The 21,326-nt window shown below is 38.8% G+C and overlaps 1 protein-coding gene across 1 annotated transcript; it reads right to left on the reverse strand.

The window, feature by feature from the left end:
• Window positions 1-8,280: 8,280 nt before the first annotated feature.
• On the reverse strand, window positions 8,281-20,606 carry LOC106859674 (general transcription factor IIH subunit 2). The gene is made up of 15 exons (XM_014887133.2): window positions 20,198-20,606; window positions 20,028-20,105; window positions 19,151-19,187; window positions 18,455-18,541; window positions 17,587-17,637; window positions 17,117-17,171; window positions 16,259-16,364; window positions 15,235-15,325; window positions 14,980-15,067; window positions 14,315-14,422; window positions 13,095-13,158; window positions 12,145-12,248; window positions 10,205-10,307; window positions 9,874-9,913; window positions 8,281-9,452 (listed from the first exon to the last, which is right to left on the reverse strand). Exons 1-15 carry the CDS (start codon window positions 20,251-20,253, stop codon window positions 9,333-9,335), a joined length of 1,188 nt encoding a protein of 395 aa, XP_014742619.1. The 5' UTR covers window positions 20,254-20,606; the 3' UTR covers window positions 8,281-9,332.
• Window positions 20,607-21,326: the final 720 nt, after the last annotated feature.

Genomic DNA, 21,326 nt, shown 5'->3' on the forward strand with positions numbered 1-21,326 from the left:
CCTTACAATGCAGGCCTGAATTTTACTCTACTCTTAATAGAGGCTGTAGCCACAAAACTAGGTAGTAATTTAGTTAATGCCAGTGGTTTGCTTTTCAGGGAAATACGGGCGTGAACCTTTACTGCATTCATTTCCTTTTCCTACTGTGGTTATGGGTCAAAAAATCAGTTTTCCCACCAGCAATTGAGAAAAAAACCTCTATTCATAACTTACCTAAGCTACTTTGAAGTCTTTATTTTTTAATTGTCTAGGTGACATAAATTCAGACTGACTGCAGTGAGGCAAAGCTTCTAAATCATCTTCACAGATGGATGAAGAGGCAGAGCTGCCCTCTGCTTCAATCAGTTGTCTTGGTGTCTGACGTTACAAAAAGTAGTCTTCATCAGTTTTTAACACTAGTAAAATCTAGCTTACAACAATTTTACTGCAGTTATGACTTCAGTAAAGGGGTTTATGTTTTAAACAAATAATTTGTGTAACGGATTTAACTGCAAGAAAACTGAATAGAGTATTAATAAACGAGTGTATAAGAAAGGCAAATGATTCACACAAGTGCTCACTAAACTGAGAACTCCCAAAACCAGTTGACCACTGCCAGGATAAGTGACCTGGAAAGGTCCTTTCTCCCATCCCCATCGAAGTTGTGAGGTGTATAGAATGACCTCTCCTGGCTGCTGGAAAGATTAACCCTATCCTAACTGGAACCAGAACAATATTTGTTTGCAATGGAGGTTTATCTGGACAGTTAATAATGCAGGAAGAAAAACGGGAAAAAAACCCAAGCCCTAACACTTGCAAACTTTTCTAGTCTTGAAAAAATTGGTGAAAGGGGCAAAACCCCTCGCTAAGGTAATTCTAAACTCTTCCACTAGGGATCCTTCATCATGATACTACACATCTTCTGCATCAAGGAGCCAACCCATTGTTACTGTCACAGGACCAGACGATGAAGAAACAGGGATGAAAAGCCACCATTGCTGTTGCTCTGGCTGTGATCTGATGTGTGAGCATGTGGATAATGGCCACTTTTTAAAAAGCAGACACATTATCAAGTATTCTAAAGAAATTTCTGTAACATAGTGACTTGCTAGCAGTTTTCCAAGGTTCTGGAAACGTCTATAGTTTGCTACTTTCACTGCAAAATTAAGCAGGCATCAATAAGGATTTAAAAATGCTCCAAAGCCATATGAAACACGAACAAATAAACAGTGAAGCTGAGGTATTGTACATTAACAATAAAACAAATTTGTTGCTGCTAGGTTCAGAAAAATAGTAGAACTTTGAACTCTGCATATTTGAGCATTGTGATATTCAGACTGAGGAGACTGTTAAAGTATACTCTAGAAGGCATATCAGTGTCTAGTAAAATAAGATACTGGTGTGTTTGCAAGTGTTCAAATACCAGTGTTACAGAACAAAGCAAATAAAATGCCCACTTGTGCAGCCACTGGAGGTCAGATCAGCTCTGCAGAGATTGAGATACCAAGCATAACAATCTCTCTCAGGCCTGTGTGCCAGCCATCACATGAGCTTTCCAGCCTTGCCTTATGGTCACCCTATTTACAAGATGTGACTCCTGTAATTATGTCACTATATATACTGAAATGTCAAAATATCAAAAATAAGATAATACAACAGACTTGGCATTTGTTTACACAAAAAAAAGAACATTTTCCCTGGCCTATTTATAACGTCGTAGTTTTAAGAATACACTAGAAAAGAATTACATTCAAAAAATATTTTGGAAATACAGAGTTTTAACAGCTAGGGCATATAAGCTAATATAACTAGCAACAAAGTTATGAAGCTCTATTTTAAATCCCATCTATTTTTCCATGGCTTATTTTTCTTGTAATTTCCATTGCTTTGTAGAAGGGGAACTAAGAAGGCATTTCAATAGAGGTCTCAAGAAAGTCTACTGTGTAAGCAGGCTGAATACACTTTGAGAAGCAAGACATATTTTGAGCTGTGTATAGAACAAACAGGAAGAAGTAATACCCATTAAAAATGACAATTTGCAATTGTTGTAAAATATACAAACAGAAGATTAATTTATCCTGAAGCAGTGTCTTCTCTACTCGGACACTTCGCTTGAAATTTGCTTCTATAAACTCACCTACTTTTAACAGGCTATCATCCTGCAGTCACAGGATAAATGGGAAACATCTGAGGTACAGCAGGTGTAGACACTACTAAACCATCAGTTTGGCTGCAGACTTTATTCTTTTACCCTGCAAGAAGGATGAGCTCCTTCAGGTTAAGAAAAACAACTAAATTTTATGCTACAGACGGAAGATGACCTTTCCTGTTAAAGATTAAACAACTATATCTTTCCTGATTATTGTGCCAAGGAGTGACAGCACCAGATCCGAGTAAAAAAGTCCATTAAAATTTAGATTCTGGGCAATAGGTTACTATCGGCTTTCCTTTCTCAGGTTTACTCCTGCTGTTGTTTTTCATTCTGTAACTCAATAGCTTATAAAGGTCATAAGCAGAAAAGGCAAACTACATCTCTAGAGAGGGTGTAAGAGGTCTCGTGAGTACTCTAGAGATACAAGGAATTTTCCATTAACAAAGTCAAGGCACCCACAGGAAACGAAGGGGAGGGGGGACAGAGTGGAAAATCCTCCCTTCTCAAAATGCAATCTGTTTCATCCTTGCCCTGTTCCCTATAAACCTGTTTTTTGCAGGACAGTGTTAGGCTTTCAGAGGTGCTCAACACCTCTGATTCCAGTTGAAGACAGCCATTCATCTCATTTGGCTCATCTATCTCAGAAGGACCTGAACACACGCCCTTCATCACAACTGCTTTGTGAGACCTGATTCAATATTACTCTCCTAGTAAAACCAGACAAATAAGTGTCCAGATAACTGCCTTCTCCTTTCTAAAAACATACCCTCCTTGCCACTCTTGGCTCTGGCTTTCACCTCAGACAGGGCTAGGGCAATTTAATTTCAATTTCCTTGTCAAAACTTTTGCAAAAGCCATTCTCATTTTTCAGCTGCCTTACTCTCCTAATGGAAATCCAAGACAAGATTTCAGCTAGGCACCAGGACTATACTGAACCTCTGTCCCACCTGCATTGGAAAGTGGATCTTTTATTTGTTTTATGTTTATATAGCTAACCAGCTCGGTTCAAGCTTATGTAAAACACCTGGCCTTAGTAAGAGCAGTGGCTTCTGCAAGCCAAGTTTTTTAAAAGAGTCTGGTCAGACTCCCATCCTCAAAGATGCCCAAGGTGAGATCGCCTTTCAATCAAAGATACTTGATTTGTTAGGAGAGCATTGGTCTGTTGTCACATTCTCCAAAGCAGGGATAGAACTGGATTGCCAGCATCTTGAGCTTACAGGAAAACAAAACAAAATCTGGGGTTGAGAGTGGGTCCAGCCATACCTGAACTTCTCTCTCAGGAGTTTAGAAGGTAAGTGGGTCCTTTCCGCACTTCATGTCTCAGTGGGAGGGTTTCCCTGATAAACTTCGTCTGAAGCTCCCATTCTCCCCATGACAGAAAGCATCATTCAAAAAATTGAAGCTTTTTAAACAAAGAAAACAAAAGGTTCAAAACCTCTAGCAAATGAAGTGGGTAAAATAAAATCAGACAGCCTGGGTAAAAAATTAAGACACCTGAGAACCGCTAAACTAATTTAAACCTTCCAGACAGCAGGAACAAAAATCCAGTCAAAAGAGCTGGCAGAGCCATCTGCTAACCAGGCTGTAAAGGAACCTTTCCAAAGAGACAATACAATTGAAGAGGATTTGATATGACACTTTCTGGGATAATTTTATTCATGTCTACCGCAGATGAATTCAGGCAGATTTCCACTGTCTAAATCAGAAAAGGGGAGGGCATATAGCAGAAGGTAGATCCAAAATCAAAGCAATTATTGCTCAGTGGGGAAAACATACTGCTTATTTTTAAAAAGCAGTCTAGACCTCTGGTGTAGAGGAAAAGACATTGTATCTGTAAGCCTGGCATCTGTTACAGACTAACAAGAAGATAAATTATGTCACTGTAAAAACGCACGGCTGATCCATACCTTACACAGTGCATTTGAAATAAGTCCCCTCAACTCAAAAAAATACTGCTTTAGGACAAGAAAAGGTGCAGGGAACACAGCAAGAATGATTAAAAAAGTAGAATAGTTTTTGCCTGAGGATCAAATGAGTTGCCTATATTCTCATGAAGATGAGAGCATTCATGGAGGATGTAGTGCATTGCCAAATGATGCATGAAAATGTATACTCATTCAAGTGCTGTAAGTAGACTTGTGCCATTCTATAAATCAAACCAACAATCCCTCACAGCTTTGCTTTCAATTACCTGTAAAGAAGAACCCATCTCTGGCAAGTAAATCAGGGTTTGTTCCTCTAGCATACAACAGCCATCTATCAAAGAATTGCATCCCACAAACTGTACCTGTAAGTGTCTCTGCTGGGTTCTTCAACTTCTGAACACGGATGTTGAAATATTATCCACACTTTTGCCCAGGACAAATTCACAAGGGGGACAGAATTTCTTGTGCTTCACATGTTTGTTCGCATGGGGTACATCTAACCATCGTGGTAAATAACCCACAGCAAAACCACTGCACACTGGATTGAACAAGGGTGTGAGAAAAAAGGCAGCAGTTGCCATTTCTGTCAAAGACCATGATGAATGAGATGTATAGGACAAAAAGGACTTTAAGCTATCATACTCTTTTTTTATGTGGGGTTTTAACTCTTCTGCAGTAGTTCATGGACTTCCTGGAACTGTCTCCATGTATTTGACAAATGTGAGAAAATCAAAGACTACAATGGGAATCAGTGCAAGACAGAAAGATTCAGCCATGTGTTTGTTATTTGTCTCTGCTACAGGATCTTTTTTGACATTTTTTTGAAAAATCAAGACTACTAAATAATATTATGCACATCTTTTAGATAACATTCATCATCACCTCTCTTTCCTTAATAATATGGTTTCTACAGGTTATAAAAAGTTGATTTTAGCTTGCTAAGGTAACTGCAGAGATGGTATAAACAGGTGTATTATTAAATCTGACTAGCCAAATTGAAACTTCTGTGAACTCCAATTGACTAGTGCCTTTACAATAACAATAGCAAGTATTCAGAAGGTGTTACAACCACAACAGAGGGAAAGAAGAGAAATGAGATTTAAGCAAGATGATACAGGCAATTAGAAGATCCAAAGAACTTCATCCTGTAGCTTAAAAACCTAGAGTGGCCTCAGTGAATCAATACACTTCTCAATTCTTCCATCTCAAAGCTATTACTGAATGTTGATAGCACATTTTAAATTTCTGCTTAGATTAAGAAAAAAAACAGGTAGCAAAACACACAATTCTGTCATGTTATTAGTACTGTGGTAAGACAACAATAGAAAATACTTCAGTCTGCGAAGAATGTAGCAGACATATCTGCAGTTCAGCTATATGCATTCAAATTCTGCTCCCTGTAAGTCCAAAGAGCTTTGTTTTCTCAAGTAATTGAGGGATCCTAAAAATTTATGACAGTTACCAAACAAATTCATCTTTAAGAAAGTGATTCAAAATCCAGGATATTCAATGTGTTGTTTTTAATTTTTTTTAAACTGGGTATAAAACTCACATTCCTCTCTCATCCAAATCCCAAGCCAAAATGTGCTATGATTGTTATAGAAGTCTTCTAGTCCTATTGTATTTTGAAAAATTACTGTGGTGGGTTGACCCTGGCTGGACAAGAGGTGCCCACCAAAGCTGCTCTACCCTACCCTCATTAGCTGTGCAGGGAAGAGGAAACACAATGAAAGGCTTGTGGGTCAATATATAAGGACAGGGAAATAAATAATCACCAGTTACTGCTGGGCGAAACAGACTTAAACAGGGGAAATTAATTTGCCTACCAAATTAAAGTAGGTTAATGGAAATAAATTCAGATCTTAAAACACCTTCCTTACATCTTTCCCTTCTTTATGGACTTCACATAGAATTTTCTCTAAATCCATCTGTCCTGGGGTACAATGCAAAAATGTCTATTCTATCACCATCTGTTAAAATGTGGGAGGGGTGGTGATCTTTATCTCTGTGGGAGATATCCTCTGCTGATGTGCCATCTGATAAGATCGGGGATGATCATCGTTATCTTTTCACAATCCATCCTTCCTCCAGAAGATATATTCTGTTAATGGGCCATTAAGTCCTATTGTGTGACTGATAAGATTACATCATCCCATTGGGAAATGCCCCAGCCAGGGGCAGGAGCCAAGCCTTTCCTACCTAGATAAAAACTGGGGTTTGGGACGTGAAGGCAGACCTTTCCACTGGATCCCAGAGAAAGTCGGACCTTTTCCACATCATCGCTGGATCTTCGGAGGAAAACTGCACCTTCTACAGGAGCACTGCTTCAACAGAACCACATCCGTCATCCAGGAGGACTGCAGCCACCATTTATACGGACTGCTACCAACACCCTGACTGACAGGGTGTCAGGTTGTATTTCTGACTTTGTCGGTGGTTTTTTCTTTTATATTACTGCATGTATTTTATTTTTTCTCTTTTCTCCTATTAAATTGTATTACTGACTTGGAGTCTTGCACTGGTTTTACTTTCAAACTAACACACCATCCTCCAGCAATGCAGAGAAATGGAGGCTGTCAATTCATCACACAGCGCTACTGCTTCTTCTCCATCAGGGAGGACTCCTCACACTTTTCCCCTACTCCAGGATGGTCCCTCCCATGGAAGACAGTCTTCTATGAACGGCTCCAATGTGTGTCCTTCTCAAGGACCACAATTCTTTAAGAACTGTTCTACTGTGAGACCTGTCCACAGGGTGCAGTCCTTCAGGATCAGGCTGCTCCAGCTTGAGTCCAACACAGAGTCACAAGTTCTGCCAGCAAATCTGCTCCAGGATGGACTCCTCTCTCCATGGGGCCACAGAGCCTGCTACAGTGTGGAACTTCCACAGGGTCATAGCCTCTTTCAGGCATCCACCTTCTTCAGTGTGGAGGTCCTCTTTTACTCAGATTTTAATGAATTTTTTTCAGCTTTTCCACTCTTGGAAATTAGCTATGAGTGTTACTACAGATGGGAACTTTTATTCCTACAAAGAAAATGTAAACTAGAAGGAAAGTGAGGGCTCTTGGCCTTTTGAAATCCTCTCCTTTCCACATGGCAGCACTCTCTAGTCTCAAAACTTCTTGCCACAGCTGCATCCTCAACTGCACTACATGGTGTTTTGGTCTTTTTGTCTCTTCCTTCGCACTTTAAATCTGAAACCTTTCATGCAACATCTTCAAGACCTGCAAGAATTTCTCACAGGCCTCCTAATAACCTCATTGATTGACTAATCTTATGGCAGATATAGTAAGCAAGGAAATGAACAAGAATTAAGAAGGTTGGAGCTTCCCACAAGCAAGGGAGACTTGAGAGCGAGTAAATTCCAGTCAAGTAGAACAGGTGGAGGAAAGATTTCCTCCATGCTGCTTTAAATACACAGGACACAGATAAAAGTCTTTATATATCAGAGAAATATTGCCTTAGAAGTTATTTTTCAGGAGCTAGTTTGAACTGTTCTACCAAAGAGAAGGATAGGAAAGTACAAGCCAAATTATTGCTCTGACCACAAGCTGATAATGGAGTCTATCATTGGAACTTCTACATGGCTTTTACTTTCAGAAATAGAAGCTGGGTAGGAGTATATTATTTTGGTATCTAGCAAGAGAAGAAGGAGGATTTGTTCTGACAACCCTCTTTTATTTCTAGTAGAAAATACTGACTGCAAAGATGAAAATATTACCAGAAAACACTATCTCAAGAGGCTATCACCAGCATCAGAATATCCAAGAGCCAGATGCTTAGAGCGTTAGTTTGGCTTGGAATGGCCTGCTAGACCAGAACAAGCATTCATGTCCTTTTTCTGCTAGTTTTTAGTAATAGGCACTGCAACCACCTGAAAGCACAAAGAATTTATAGGGGTTGTTTGACTCAGCACAAAACAAGATGCAGATGCTCAACATTTTTCTGCCAACATAAAAGAATGACTGCACTCAATCCAGCATGCAGGCACTATCAGTAGAAAAAGCATTGAAAGAGCTATACTAGCAATTGAATGAAAAGCGCCTATTAAGAACTGAAAAGCTGCATGTATGTTTATATGTTGTGAGCATGAAAAATTGAACTAAGGTAAGAGAAGGTTGGGTTTTTTTGCTTGTTTCTGTGTTACGATTCAGCTGTAATCTTGCTATTTCTAACCTGACAAAAAACAAAGCTCAAAAATTAAGTCATATACACCCAGAGCAATTCAGTCATTGATGTATTTACAATCATCACAAGGTGACTCAAGAAAATCCATTGTGATGTACTGCTTCAGACCTGCACCTGTAACCTCCTTTTACTGGGGTGTCGCACATTACAATTCTCACAGGCTCAAGCTGCAAACACACTTTGAACAGACACTGCAGAATGGCAGCTTTGAATTTGTCTCAATTTCTGTTCTTCAAAGTTCAGGAAAGGATGGACACTTCCCCTCCTGCACCCACCTTACTGTCTGTTGCTCTAGGGGTTTAGCAAGGAGAGAAGATGACGTGCAGTTCTGTCGATTCAGTGTAGCCTCAGAACCAAACAGCAGATCTTTTTGTCTTCAATACTGAGTTCATCAAACAATAGTTTGTATTAACTCAGGTCTTGCCCCAGCAACCCTACCCTTCTCCAAGAAACTGTAACTTAAACCAGACAGCTGCAGACACGGGAGCAATAGAATTCAGTTAGCGTCAAGTTGCACCATTAAAACCTAAAATGTGTTTTCAGCCCATTTGTAACAGCTGTATTTGAGCTGCCTTACCAAAAGCCAAGGTGAATACTCATAATACTTGAAATTAATAAATGAAATATCTACCAGTTAATTGCTCAGAAACATCTTTGTTAAATTCTTGCAGAAGAATAGTTTGATCTACAGAAATCCACCATCCACCAAAACCAAAAGTTCGTAACAACAGATATGTAAAATATATTTTCAGGGCTTCTTTTTGAACAAGTAATGAAACCAAGATTAATTATCACATTATCATAAAAACCAGTTTTATCACTTTCACATTTACAAATATACACATTATTATAATACCAGCTGGAAAAAGCCATAGCTCTTTAGACAAGAACAAACGATAGATACAGGTAATTCAAGTATATATTAATAGTAATAAAATCATTAAAACATTACAGTTTGCACCTACTCCACTGTTCATCTCTCTGTAATCATCTTATTGTTCAGAGGTGTGTCAGTTAAAGCTGAATAAACAAATTAGATTCATGCAAGATTGACAAAGATACAGCAATCAAAAAAAATATACATGAGATCATACAGATACAGGAGCAGGGTGCTCGTGAATACAGCCAGGACAGCAATGCAGGGAATCATGAACAAACAGATCGCATTCCACACAGAATGCATTCTGACACACTTTGCATAGGTACACCTGTGGGTAGTGAGAGATAGAAAGACAAATCAAGTTAGCAAAAATTATCATCATCATAGCACTACAGGAGAGCAACAGTTATGTCATGAAAATGTAAACAGACTATACTGCTAGCATCACAGAAACTCAATTGAATTAAAGCTTCTGACAGCAAGTATATCCACAAGCTTGAGCTCAGGTCACTGTAAATACTTCCAAATGACTGAGAGCAAAAGGTCTTTAATGCAGTTCCCCAGGAAATCCTTTCTCACACTTCTACAGACTTTGCAGTCTAGAAACCGTGACTGTTTAATACAGAACTCTAGTTAACCACGACATTAACCTTCACAAGTATTTTTCTAGTCTTTAGAACATAATGCAAAGGATCATCTCTACTTCTCAAACCGCCCATGCAAATTACAATGCCATTCAACATACTTACATTTTGATCTTTTATTTCTCCCTGGCAGCCTTGACAATGCCTAAAAGAAAAATTGTATATTTTAACTGAAAAAAAAAGTCAGGAATGTGTAAATCAGTGTTCAAAAAAAGATCTCATACAATAACAATTTCTGGCAATTATTTCAGCTATTCAACTGAACACACAGATCATGGAAACTGTAAGTGGTTCTTACTGCCAGAGGTGCCCCACACCACCCAAACACTCAGGATCTCCAGCAGCAAAGAAGCTGTTGCCAGTTATTCTTACTTTTTTAACTAAAACGTTACAGGATCCACAAACATACTCATTATCACAAATAAGATTTGCATACCGTTCCCCCTTGTATTCTTCCAGTGGAACTTCCTGAAAGACATCTAAAGGAAACAAGTGATGGTAAGACCGAGCCAGGTGAGGTGCAGACACTAATGTAAGACCTGCAAATAAAGAGACACCAATATTGTTACAAGTTGAAAAACTTTCCTGTATCAAATAAAAGTAAAAAGGAAAAACAATATTTTTAATTATGCAGTAGTTGAGAGGTTCTAAGAATTTTAAAAAGTAAAATTACTTGTTCCATTAGCCAAACATGTAATCCTGTCCAGTTCGAAATCCAAATACAAAGAACAAGCAAATCGCTCACATTTCTACTGAAAAGGTTTAATTCAGCCTTTAGAAATACATCTGCAACACACAGTGGTGAAGTTAGGAAGTTCTTTTTGGCAATGGTTCTGGTGTATCACACCAGCAATTAAAATGATGCCCTGCTAAAAAGCTATATTACAGCCTGCTATACTACTGCCAAAGCCACGCTACAGCCCTACTTTTGCTAACACAGGTCTGCTGGTTTTAAAACAGTTAATTTTTGTCATACTAACTAGCATGTGGCTATGTTTTTGATCTATGGTGAAAACAGGGTTGATAAGGCAGGAATGTTATCTTTGCTGCTGAGCAGTGCTTACACACAATCAAGGCCCTTCCTGCTTCTTACTCCACCAGTAAGTTCAGGGGTGCACAAGGCACCAGGAGGGGACACAGTCAGGACTGCAGTCAACAGTGCACCAAGAGAACTAAAGGATATCCCACACCATGTGGCATCATGCTCAGCCTATAAAGCTGGGTGGAGAAGGGGAAAGGGGAGAATGTTCAGGGTGATGGCATTTACTTTCTCAAGTAACTGTTACCCATGATGGAGTCCTGCTTTCCTGGAAATTCTGCTGATGGGAAGTGGTGAATGAATTACTTACTTTGCTTGGCTTGCATGCACAGTTTTTGCTGTAACTATTCAATTGCCTTTAATGCCACACATGAGTTTTCTCACTTTTACTCTTCTGATTCTCTCCCCCATCTCACCAGTGGGGAGTGTGTGTGTGGGTGTCTGGGGCTGAATTGCCAGCTGAGGTTAGACCATGGGAACAGGTTAGCTGGGGCATGGGCATGGGCTGGCACAAACATCTCCACTACACACTCACATGTAGTGTAAATGTCTAAACTGCAGCTGTAGAGAATCCACTGCAGATATACAGATTTCTCCAGTTACACTATTCCCTTGCTGGAATGAAACTCATGCTGGTAGGAAAAACTTGAAATTAAACTATGACAAAGTGACCCAAAACTATTTCATCCTCTTACCAAATGCATCCTGCTAATACCTATCATGTTTTAGTCACATGCCTGTAGAAGCTAGGAGAACAGCAACCCCTCACAATATTAATATTATAAACCATGTTAATCTTTCTTCCCACCCTCACTAAGAGCAATGGAGGGAGGCATTATTGGTTGCACAGTCCATTAACATTTGCAAGACCAAAAGGCTTTCTGTTTACAGCTCTACAGACTGTCATGTGTCACTATGCAGCCTGCCCTTGGGCTCAACTAGGAAATCCTTCATCCACATACTCCTGGAGCTGAGATTACTTCTGTCCTCTTATTCCAAAGCACTCTGTTTTCATGGCCTTGCACTGAGGACTCTGAAATATGGGTGTGTTTAGTTAAATGAGGATTTCTGAGAATTACCATTCCCATGTGCATCACGCTTCTTCCCCACTTTACCTTAGGTACATTCCTTATACCAAGGAATATGATACAGCTTTACTGTTACAGGTAGAGTTCTTCCTGAGAAACACTTGTACGAAGCTGACATCCCAGGCCACAGAAACGCAGAAATCAAAGCAGAGATGGCTTTTACTTACTAAGTACAGCTGAATTGTTCTACCCCTTAACTCTCTTACCATGAACTCCTGATTCATCTGCTCACCTTTTCTTGCTACTTACCACAGATTTTGCATTCCACAGGAAGCTCACAGTATTTGGCTCTGCACTGAGGACAAAAATAGCCACCCAATGTAAGACCTGGGTCACTGTTATTTTCCAATTGCCTACAGTAGAAAGAAACAATTCAGTACTTAATAATAATACCATGCTACTATGTAACTATGAATAATGTTCTTCTCACATCAAATAACTTTAAAAGTTTCACTAGATTGCAAGTAATTGTTTAATGTCTAAGTGTCAGAAAACAATTGACATGGTGAGATATCAGTGACCATATTTTCCCACAGGAAACAAAGACCAAATATTTCCATATAAAGCAGCCATATATGAACAGTAATTCCTTGCTTGTTTCTTTTTAGACACAAAAATATTCTATATTGCCTTTAAGATGCATGTAGCACTCATTCTTCCAAACAGCACACACTGCTAGACATTGTTTCATTCTGAAATTCAGACACCTCTATCACCCCGGAAAACAATGATTCTTTTCATTGAGAAGTGCACTGGTACAGTCATCAAGTGAGGCCTCTATTTTAAACGTCCCTTTAAAGTCATGCTAAGAAATATAAAAAGTATTTTATTCAGATAATACTCTTTCATCCTCATAATTATCTTTTATAATGATAGTATTAATTAAATCAAGAACTGCATGTAATTACTTTAATACCTTGTAGCACCTGTGTGTCTCAATCACTGTGTAACAAAACTAAGTACCATTTACTACCTAAAAAAAACCCCCGTAAATGCAAATTTTAAAACACATATTTAACAGAGGTAACTCTGGACATATACTGGAGCTACCAATGGAAATAAAATGAAGTCACAAGATACGGCTCACTCTTTTTTTCATATTATTTTGCAATATTTTCACTGTCAAGCAGATTTTCTAAATATGATTAATTAATATTGAATTCTTATCAGCTCATAGAATTCTAATCAATGCTACTTACGCCATACTGAAGGAGGGTTTTGCATCTTGATCAGACAGAGAAGCAATAGTATGCTGAGGAAAACCTGAAGAGAAAAACATCCCACACTAACAATTTTAAACATGCATGTCAGTTTCTCAGATCAGTGAAGAAGTTCAAAGATTATTCTAGACATTCAGGCCTATCTCTTTCCCATTTGTTATTACAGGAGAACTGATACACTCTTGCTAGTTATCGAATTCTTCCCGAAGATCTCTTCCTACATCCACACCTCCCTGACTTTACTTCCCCCAACTAAAAAATGTCTTTGTCATAGACTTTGTGTTAACTGAAGTGCACTGGAGCCCCATTTTTGAAGAACAGTTAAAAAGAAAAATATGTGAAATGGTGGGAAAGCAGAATGAGCAGCATAGAAATGTTCACTTAAACAACAGTTTCTAATTAAGGGGGAAATATTTTCATATGCATCCATTCAGCCTATGTTCACCTTCCAAGTGCAGTATATGACACTGAGACTACAGGACTTCTTGGAGACTGATATCTTTCTTTCTTTCTACAATTATTTTTTACAGATCATGACAAGTGAGAAGTTGGTGTCTCCAACTGCTGCTCAGGCTTTACCTACGAGAAGTAAACCCTTCCATTATCTATATCTAGACATAAAAATACATACATTTTTATCAATGAAAAGGGTGGATGAAAGTGACAACTCAATGCTCTACTTCGTAGCATCAGAGTTCCTATTCTGGTTTAACTCCAAGCTTAAATTTATTGCTAAACACATCAGGAAAAGAAACCTAAACCACTTGTTGAAAGAACACTCCACAAGCTGCTAATAAACATGTACTACCTACGGTTCTTAAATCAATTAATAGTTGTAATAGTTGCCTTCTGCAAGAAAAAAAGCAGTAGGAGAAATAAAATAGTTTCTTATTCTTCATTTCTAAGTATGAAATTTTTAACAATTACCATGCCATCAATATTGTTCCACTTTGTTGTTTCCATATTCTACTTTGTAATTTGTCTTACTCAATAAGCTTTATGTAAAAGCTGACTACTTTGAAGAAATAACATCAAGAAAACCAATAGTTATCTAGCAAATTGAAAGTTAAAACAAAAAAAAATTGCACTGTGTCTTTATTATGCTTCTTACTATTTGTATAGCCTTAACACAGAAAAGGCAAACAAAGGAAAAGACAAAGCAAATCTCATGCTAGGAGTTTGACAAAACCGTATCCTACCCATTCGAATAAGGGAGCACTCAGAAGTTGAACTGGCAGGTGGAGGACTAACATGGTGCATCAACAGTTCCTTATAATGACTTTCATCTAAAATAACGTGGTATGTTCCTGTTCACAAACAAAGAAATGCCTTACTGTCAGGTTATGAGCAAAAAAGAACACAAGCATATACTCCAAATGACAGATAACAACTTAGGTAGAAAACACAATTTATTCAAACTTGTTCCTAAAAAGCAGCTCTGTTAATGCTACAGTAAATGACGAATTTTAAAACTAGTAATAACAGAATGTTAAATTAGATATGAAGGCACAGAGCTCCAAAATTACACTGTAGTAATGATACCATAAGAGTTACCACTGTAGCAATGGATATTAACATGGTACATTGATGAAGTTCCACATCATATAGCTTTATATGTGGACCAAAAGGTTTGAAAATATATGTATTTCTTCTCTCTAGAGCTGAGGCTACCAGCTGATAATGATTTCATTTACTACTGTACGTTTTGTAGATTTGGGCAACTCTTTAATTTTCTGCCAGCACAATGGAAAATATTTATCCTTAAAAATATCAAAATGCGGTAATAAATATATAACGAATTACGTACTTAATTTTTATTTTAAACCTGTCTTATTAATATAACTACTGAACTTCAGATACATACCACCAGTTTCTCGGGCAAGTACTGTACAAACTCGAACTTCAGCGCTTAGACCGATGACAGATACTCTGATCTTTACTGCTTTTAAACACTTAAAATAGAGGAAAAAAGCAAACTCAAATTCATGTGCAGAACAAGAAATAGTAAAAAGGTTTAAAGTGTTAAATGAAAATTAATTGGTGATGACACTGCAACTGCCTGTTTTTCCTCCAGTAACTTGGATCAGTTCAATGCAGTAGTCAAACTTCAGTTCTGTACCTTAATTAGATCATAGATGTTGGCCGGATCACATGTTGTCAGACTGCTGAGGACTACCAAAACCTCTCTGCTTGTATGTCCTGGCATGTGCCTAAGGAAAGCACACAGTTAATTTACTTCTTCACACTAAACTATTTGTATGATAACATCTCCAAGGACCTCAATGTATTGAAGTCAGAAAATGATATGATATGTCTCTACAAATTGTGATAAGATCTTCGTCTGAACACCAGATTTTTCACCTTCCAAACCATTCCAATATCTAAAATACAGTATTTAACTGTGTAGTCGTTACCTGATTATTTGCTGTAATGAATCCTTTGTACCTTAACCATACCCACAGGTAAAATTCATCTTCAAATAAGTACACTGTAGTAAGCCTTCCTGACTTCTTAAAAAGCTCTAATCAGTTTTTAAGTGTAAATTCGTTACTTTTAATTAATTTTAGTTCTTAGCTGAAAACTCTCTTCCTGCTAGTAATTACATAGCTTTTCATTACATTGATTATTAGCTTTGTTCAGTCAGTGTCTTTAGCTGTAATTCTTTATTCAGTCTTCCACGAACTGGGAGACATCTCAATACCTCACATAGCAAACAAGTGCTCTGAATCTATCCTACCTGATCTTTCTAAAGTATGCCAAAACTCTCACGAGATTATTGTGACACAATGCTGTTTCTCTTCCTGTTCTCTTACATTACAAGCCCCTAACTCTGTCCCAGCCCTTCAGTAAAAAAGAATTGCAGTGTCTTTCATCACAATATCTACAAACCATCGTTAATTTGGTTTTCAAGTCACATTTCTATAAGAAAGACATCCCTAAATACAAGCATCTAGTGGTAGAAAATAAACTTCTGTACTAGTAGAGTATTTAACTTACTGATTTATACTGTAAGAGGAGATAAAGCCACCTTTTAAAGACTCAAGTCAGCACGAATCAAGATGCTACTTAGAAAAAAATCTGTCCCTGCCTCTGAAAACTGTCACAATCACAAAGAAAACAAAAATCTCCATGTATATACTAACTTTAAAGTCTGCATGGCCAAATTTAGGGAATTATATAGCGAAGGCTCTCCACTACAGCTCATATCCACCGCTTTCTTCAGAGCAGTTACATGCTTTTTTGAGTTTCCTGTAAGTGAAAAAAATGCAATCAATTTAACTGATACAACAAGTTAAAGTACTTTTTAAAGAAAGTTTAAAGAAATATTTAAACTGTATAAGTAATGAAGTGTACTTGTACAACAACAGGGACTAGTTTCAAACTGGAATGCGTCTATATTTTTCCTTACAAATTGGTATTTTGATCAGAATGCAGAAACAGTAAAACAGACTTTTACTCTACAGGCACTCAGATGCTAGAAATTTTAGAAGCCAAAAAGAGTAAAATCACACTTGGGTATCATTAAGCACTCAACATGAGTGTGACGAGTCTCACAAATGAAAAAGAGTTTTGTTTCCTCTGTTATCCCCAAAGCATGGTTCAAAGATCCTCAATTTCCTCAATGAGACCTGCTGAAGCCACAGAGACTGGTTTAACAGCAGGCAGGAACCAAACAAACCTTGACTTCTTAACATCTGATCAAATCTCACAAAAACATAGATGTCATGACCTACCAAATCAACAAACAGGGTAGAAAATTAACTGTGGGGGAACAGAAGAGATCTGAGTTGCATTCTGATCGACACTTGATCGCAATTCCAGATCAAAGCAGATCAAAATGCAGATTATGGTTTCAGACAACTTGCAGTAATTTATCTTTCAAATTAAAACTAATTATGATAACATAACTTCAGTTTCAGCAGTGTATCAGGTAGAATTTATAACACCAATGAAAAGGACAAAAACATTTGCAATTTAAGAAAAGAATACTACTTCCCTACCTGAGAGCTCTGTCATTTTTTCCGCTCTTTTACTCTTGGTTACAATTAAGCCAATCTGAAAAAGGGGGAAAAAAAGACAAAAAATTTTTACAAAGTTTTACAATGAGTTTAAGTAGAATTTTATTACACTTCTTTTTACGTTTTTATGGACCAGAATTGTTTAACCACATAAGTTTAGCCAAGTTTTACTTCAAGTGTAACAACAGCAGCACAACATGATGCATACAGTTTACAACGCTCCCATATTTTCATTACTATTGCCCAAAGGTACAAAAAGAGATCTCCTAAAATTCTAAATGCCTGGCAGTAAACGGACAGAAACAAGAATTTCACTAGACTGATGAATAAAGCATGGGAAGGTACACATATATTGAAAATAGTTTACCGTGTAGTGTTATAACCAAAAGGTAGTTATAACTACCCTTTTAAAATAGTTTTCTGTTACTTGTTTCTTACACTGTTGTACATACCTGACTAATAGGATTCTGGTCAAAGTACTCTTCAACAAAATATTCCAGTAACTATAACGAAAAGTTAAGACAGTTTAAAACGAATTACACTTTTATTACACATGCATTAAGTAGACGCAAAACATCTCGTATCACAAAAAGCAAATCAAAGTAGCTGGATAACAAAAAGAGGGAACGAGGCTTTTCTTTCCTTTCTTTTTTCACCCTATCCCTCCACTTTCATCCCATGTAACCAATGAAATTCAGATTTCAGAAACTACACCCCTTTTAATTTATTCACATCCTATGTTGACATTCTAGATTCCTGCTGGTTCAAATGGAGGTTTTCAATACACCAAAAAACACTAAAAGGTACAAAACCACAAAAATTCAGGATTTCATGCTTTAATATTGTTGGAGAAGGCCCTACAGAACACGATGAACACAGTTCAAGTCCCCCACAATCTGAAACAGCAATCCAGTTAAACTCTCATCTAGCGTCCTTTCAAATAAGAATTCATTAAAAAAACCCAACCGTAAGAAAAAAAATGTAAACCAATTCTAGATGTGTAATGAAAACATATTGTCCCCTTATTATGGGCAACACTTAATTTCCACATAGTTTCCAAATGTGTCTTCCCATAATATGCCCGTACGAAGTGCTTTTATTGTAAAGACGTACATGTGCAAGGCAGAATAAGCCACACAGATTGTACTATTGAAAAAGCAGGAAAGTGACAGATTAGCAACAGAAGAAAGGAGACAAATGTAAGAATGAGATACGAGGCTAAGCACATACAGGAGATTGCAATTCTTTGAAATGCAAAATGCAACCGGCTTATAGAGAAACAGTGTCTCAGTAAGAAAAAAACTCTGAGTGCAGGAATACCTTCAGGGTGCAAGTAAGTCTGTTCGGTTTTAAGTCTTGGTCCTCCATTGTTCTTGATCCATCAACAACCACATAAAGGTGACGCATCTGCATTTCCACCACATGTGAAAATCACTCATAGAATACATATTGAAATGAATTCATTATTCCATTTACTCTAAAAAGTCTCTACTTCCTCCCTCTAACAGGGAAAATTCAATAGATTGAGAGGTGCAATAAACATCAACTGAAAAGTAATGCATTCTTCCACTTCTTCCTTAAAAAAAAACAAACCCTCTATTTAAAAATGCACACTGTTCTTCTCTCATGACTCTTATGATAAACTACACAACATGCATAGTTTGAACATTCATGTCTTCATCTGAAGAGCTCAGTGCTGTACAAAGCAATGTGGTTATTTACAACCCATTTCCATTATGACCATTTTTCACATGAAGAGAAATGGACAGAGCAAGCACGTATGGTCTGACTTCTGGTGCCAAAAACACCCTGTGTGTCAAACTCTGAATAGCCATGCTTCACATCCACGCTGACAATAAACAAAGAATGCCTAAAAAAATAATAAAAAACAGTGGAAACCACAAGGTTTGGTATGAAGTATGCTAGGCCAGCAGAAGTGTATTTCAGATCCAGAATACCACCTCTAACCAAGCAGTTCTGGACTAAGGACAGAAGAAGGTTAATGTATTAACATACCATTCCAAGCCGAACTTGTCCATGGTGTTCATAGAGTCTAACAAAACACAGAAAGACTTAAGTCAAATTCAAATGAGTGAATGGCTCTTAAAACAAAAGTGCAAACAAATCCAATACTAGTCTTCTGGCAAAAATGTAGAAGCAACAAACTGCACACACTTACTCACGGTGAAAAACCCCACAGCTCAATCATGGATTTTACAACTCTCAGAAAATAAATAAGAATTATTTCTTACTACAAGGTTTAATGAAGCTTTAACATTTTATCCAAATCTGACAAATCAAGTTCTAACATAACTTGAAATAACGCAAAACTTAAGGTTTTTTCTAGCAATTTTTCTGAAATTTGAAACAGAACTCTGTAGCCATGAGACCAGAAGCTAGACTGTGCTGTGACAGGACAAGGGACAATGTTTTTAACTAAAACAGGGTCTATTTAGATGAGAGATGTTTTTACCATGAGGGTGGTGAGGCAGTGGAGCAGGTTGCTCAGAGAAGGTGGCGATGCCACATCCCTGGGTAAGTTCAAGGCCAGGTTGGATAGGGCTCTGACCAATCTGGTCCCATGAAAGGTGTCCCTGCTCATGGCAGGTTGGAGGGAGATGATCTTTAAGGACCCTTCCAGTCCGAACTATCCTGTTTTTTAATTTTTTAATATACAAATCTCTGATATACATTCAGTATTTAAAGATAAAAATTAATTTTTCACCATTTCTTCTGGCATGTACCTGCCCCTCTGAAGGAGGAAGGACATAAAAACACCCTGCAGACATGCCTTACGCTTACTTCATCCCACATGACCCAGTTCCAGGATGATCAAGCCTTTATAAGCGACCAAGTCAGTTGCTGTCAGCAGGCTCACGGCCACACCAAGTACCTTTTCCTCTTTGCCTTGAAGAGAATGTCCTCGATGGTTGCTTTCAACGACCCGGATTCGTCTTCCTTAAGAATTTCCCTACGCAAACCAGACTGTTACAGTGGGCAGAGGGGAGCTTTTTCCTCCTCTTTCGCCAGGAAGGGGAGAAAGGTGAGGGGGTAAGAACACACCATGTTCTTTCGTAGCCTCCTTCCCAGCGCTTGGTCCGCTCGGGTTCGTCATCCATGTCCGCGAGAGCCGAGGGGGCTGTGGGGGGCTGAGGGGTGACCAAGGGAGATGCGGAGCGCTGAGGGAATATCAGGGGAGCTCAGCGGAGATTAGAGGGTTCAGGGGTGACCAGGGGGACTGCGGGAAAAAGACAGGAGTGAGAGAGGGTCTGAGAGGAGCCGAGGGAGAGAGGAGGGTAAGGGGGGTGAGAAGGGCCGAAGGGTGTTAAGGGCAGCCGAGGGGGGCCGAGGAAGGCTGAGTACAGCCGCAGGACACGGAGAGCAGCCCCGGCCGCGCCCGCCGCCAGGCCCCGCCGTCCCGGACACGCTGGCGCCCGCCCTCTTCCGCCTCGGTGCGCCGCCAAACCGTCCCGGCCGCCGCCCGGACCGCAGAGCGACCGTTCCGGGAAAGCTCCGCTGTGTTTTCCTCAACATCATCAAAATCCTCCGATGTGCGGTCATGGAGAAGACAAGCGCCTCGGGAAGACGCCTTATGGAGGCATGGCTCGTCGGGGTCCGTGAGGAGCGCCCTCGCTCGTGTCTCTCTCCGGGCACAGCCGCCAGGCTCGTGGCATTGCCCGGGCCTCGGTGGCACTTCGGCAATTAACCGAAGCAATTTCAGTAATTAACAGAAGAACGCAGGAGCCTGGAAAAAGCACTAGATTTTAATACATGATTATGCTCATACGCCGGTTAACGAAGGCAGCCATCTACCACCCCGCCAGCAAATGCAAGACGTTTAAGGTATTTTGATGCTAAGTAATTATGTTTTCCATATAGCTAAAATAACTGAGTATTCAAGTCACCAAGAGTTTCCACTTCTTAAGCACCACAGTGAGAATTAGCTCAGAGCTAGCTGGGCTAATTGCTGATTGCTCTGCAGAGCGATTAAAACTTTACTGGGTACAGTGGAAGTATGCCAAGACTGGACTTCACCTCCTGAATTACAGGAAAGTTGCTGAACATCCGTTTCTAAGGAGTCTCACTCTGCATCCAAGTAAGACAATACACGAGGAAGAAAACATGTAAACAGCAGTAACAATTCTTGAAACAGGAGTGGGGCAAAACGAACCATTTCTGTACCCTTCAGCTT

The sequence above is a fragment of the Sturnus vulgaris genome, chromosome Z (assembly GCF_052056855.1).
Source record: "Sturnus vulgaris isolate bStuVul1 chromosome Z, bStuVul1.hap1, whole genome shotgun sequence".
Lineage (NCBI taxonomy): Eukaryota > Metazoa > Chordata > Aves > Passeriformes > Sturnidae > Sturnus > Sturnus vulgaris.

Coding starts and splice junctions, on each gene's coding strand:
- LOC106859674 (XM_014887133.2), bottom strand. CDS start 20,253: ATGGATGACGAACCCGAGCGGACCAAGCGCTGGGAAGGAGGCTACGAA. Junction 12,249..13,094: donor AAACCCTCCTTCAGTATGGC/GTAAGTAGCATT, acceptor TTTCTACTGTAG/GCAATTGGAAAATAACAGTG. Junction 9,453..9,873: donor GAGAAATAAAAGATCAAAAT/GTAAGTATGTTG, acceptor CACTACCCACAG/GTGTACCTATGCAAAGTGTG.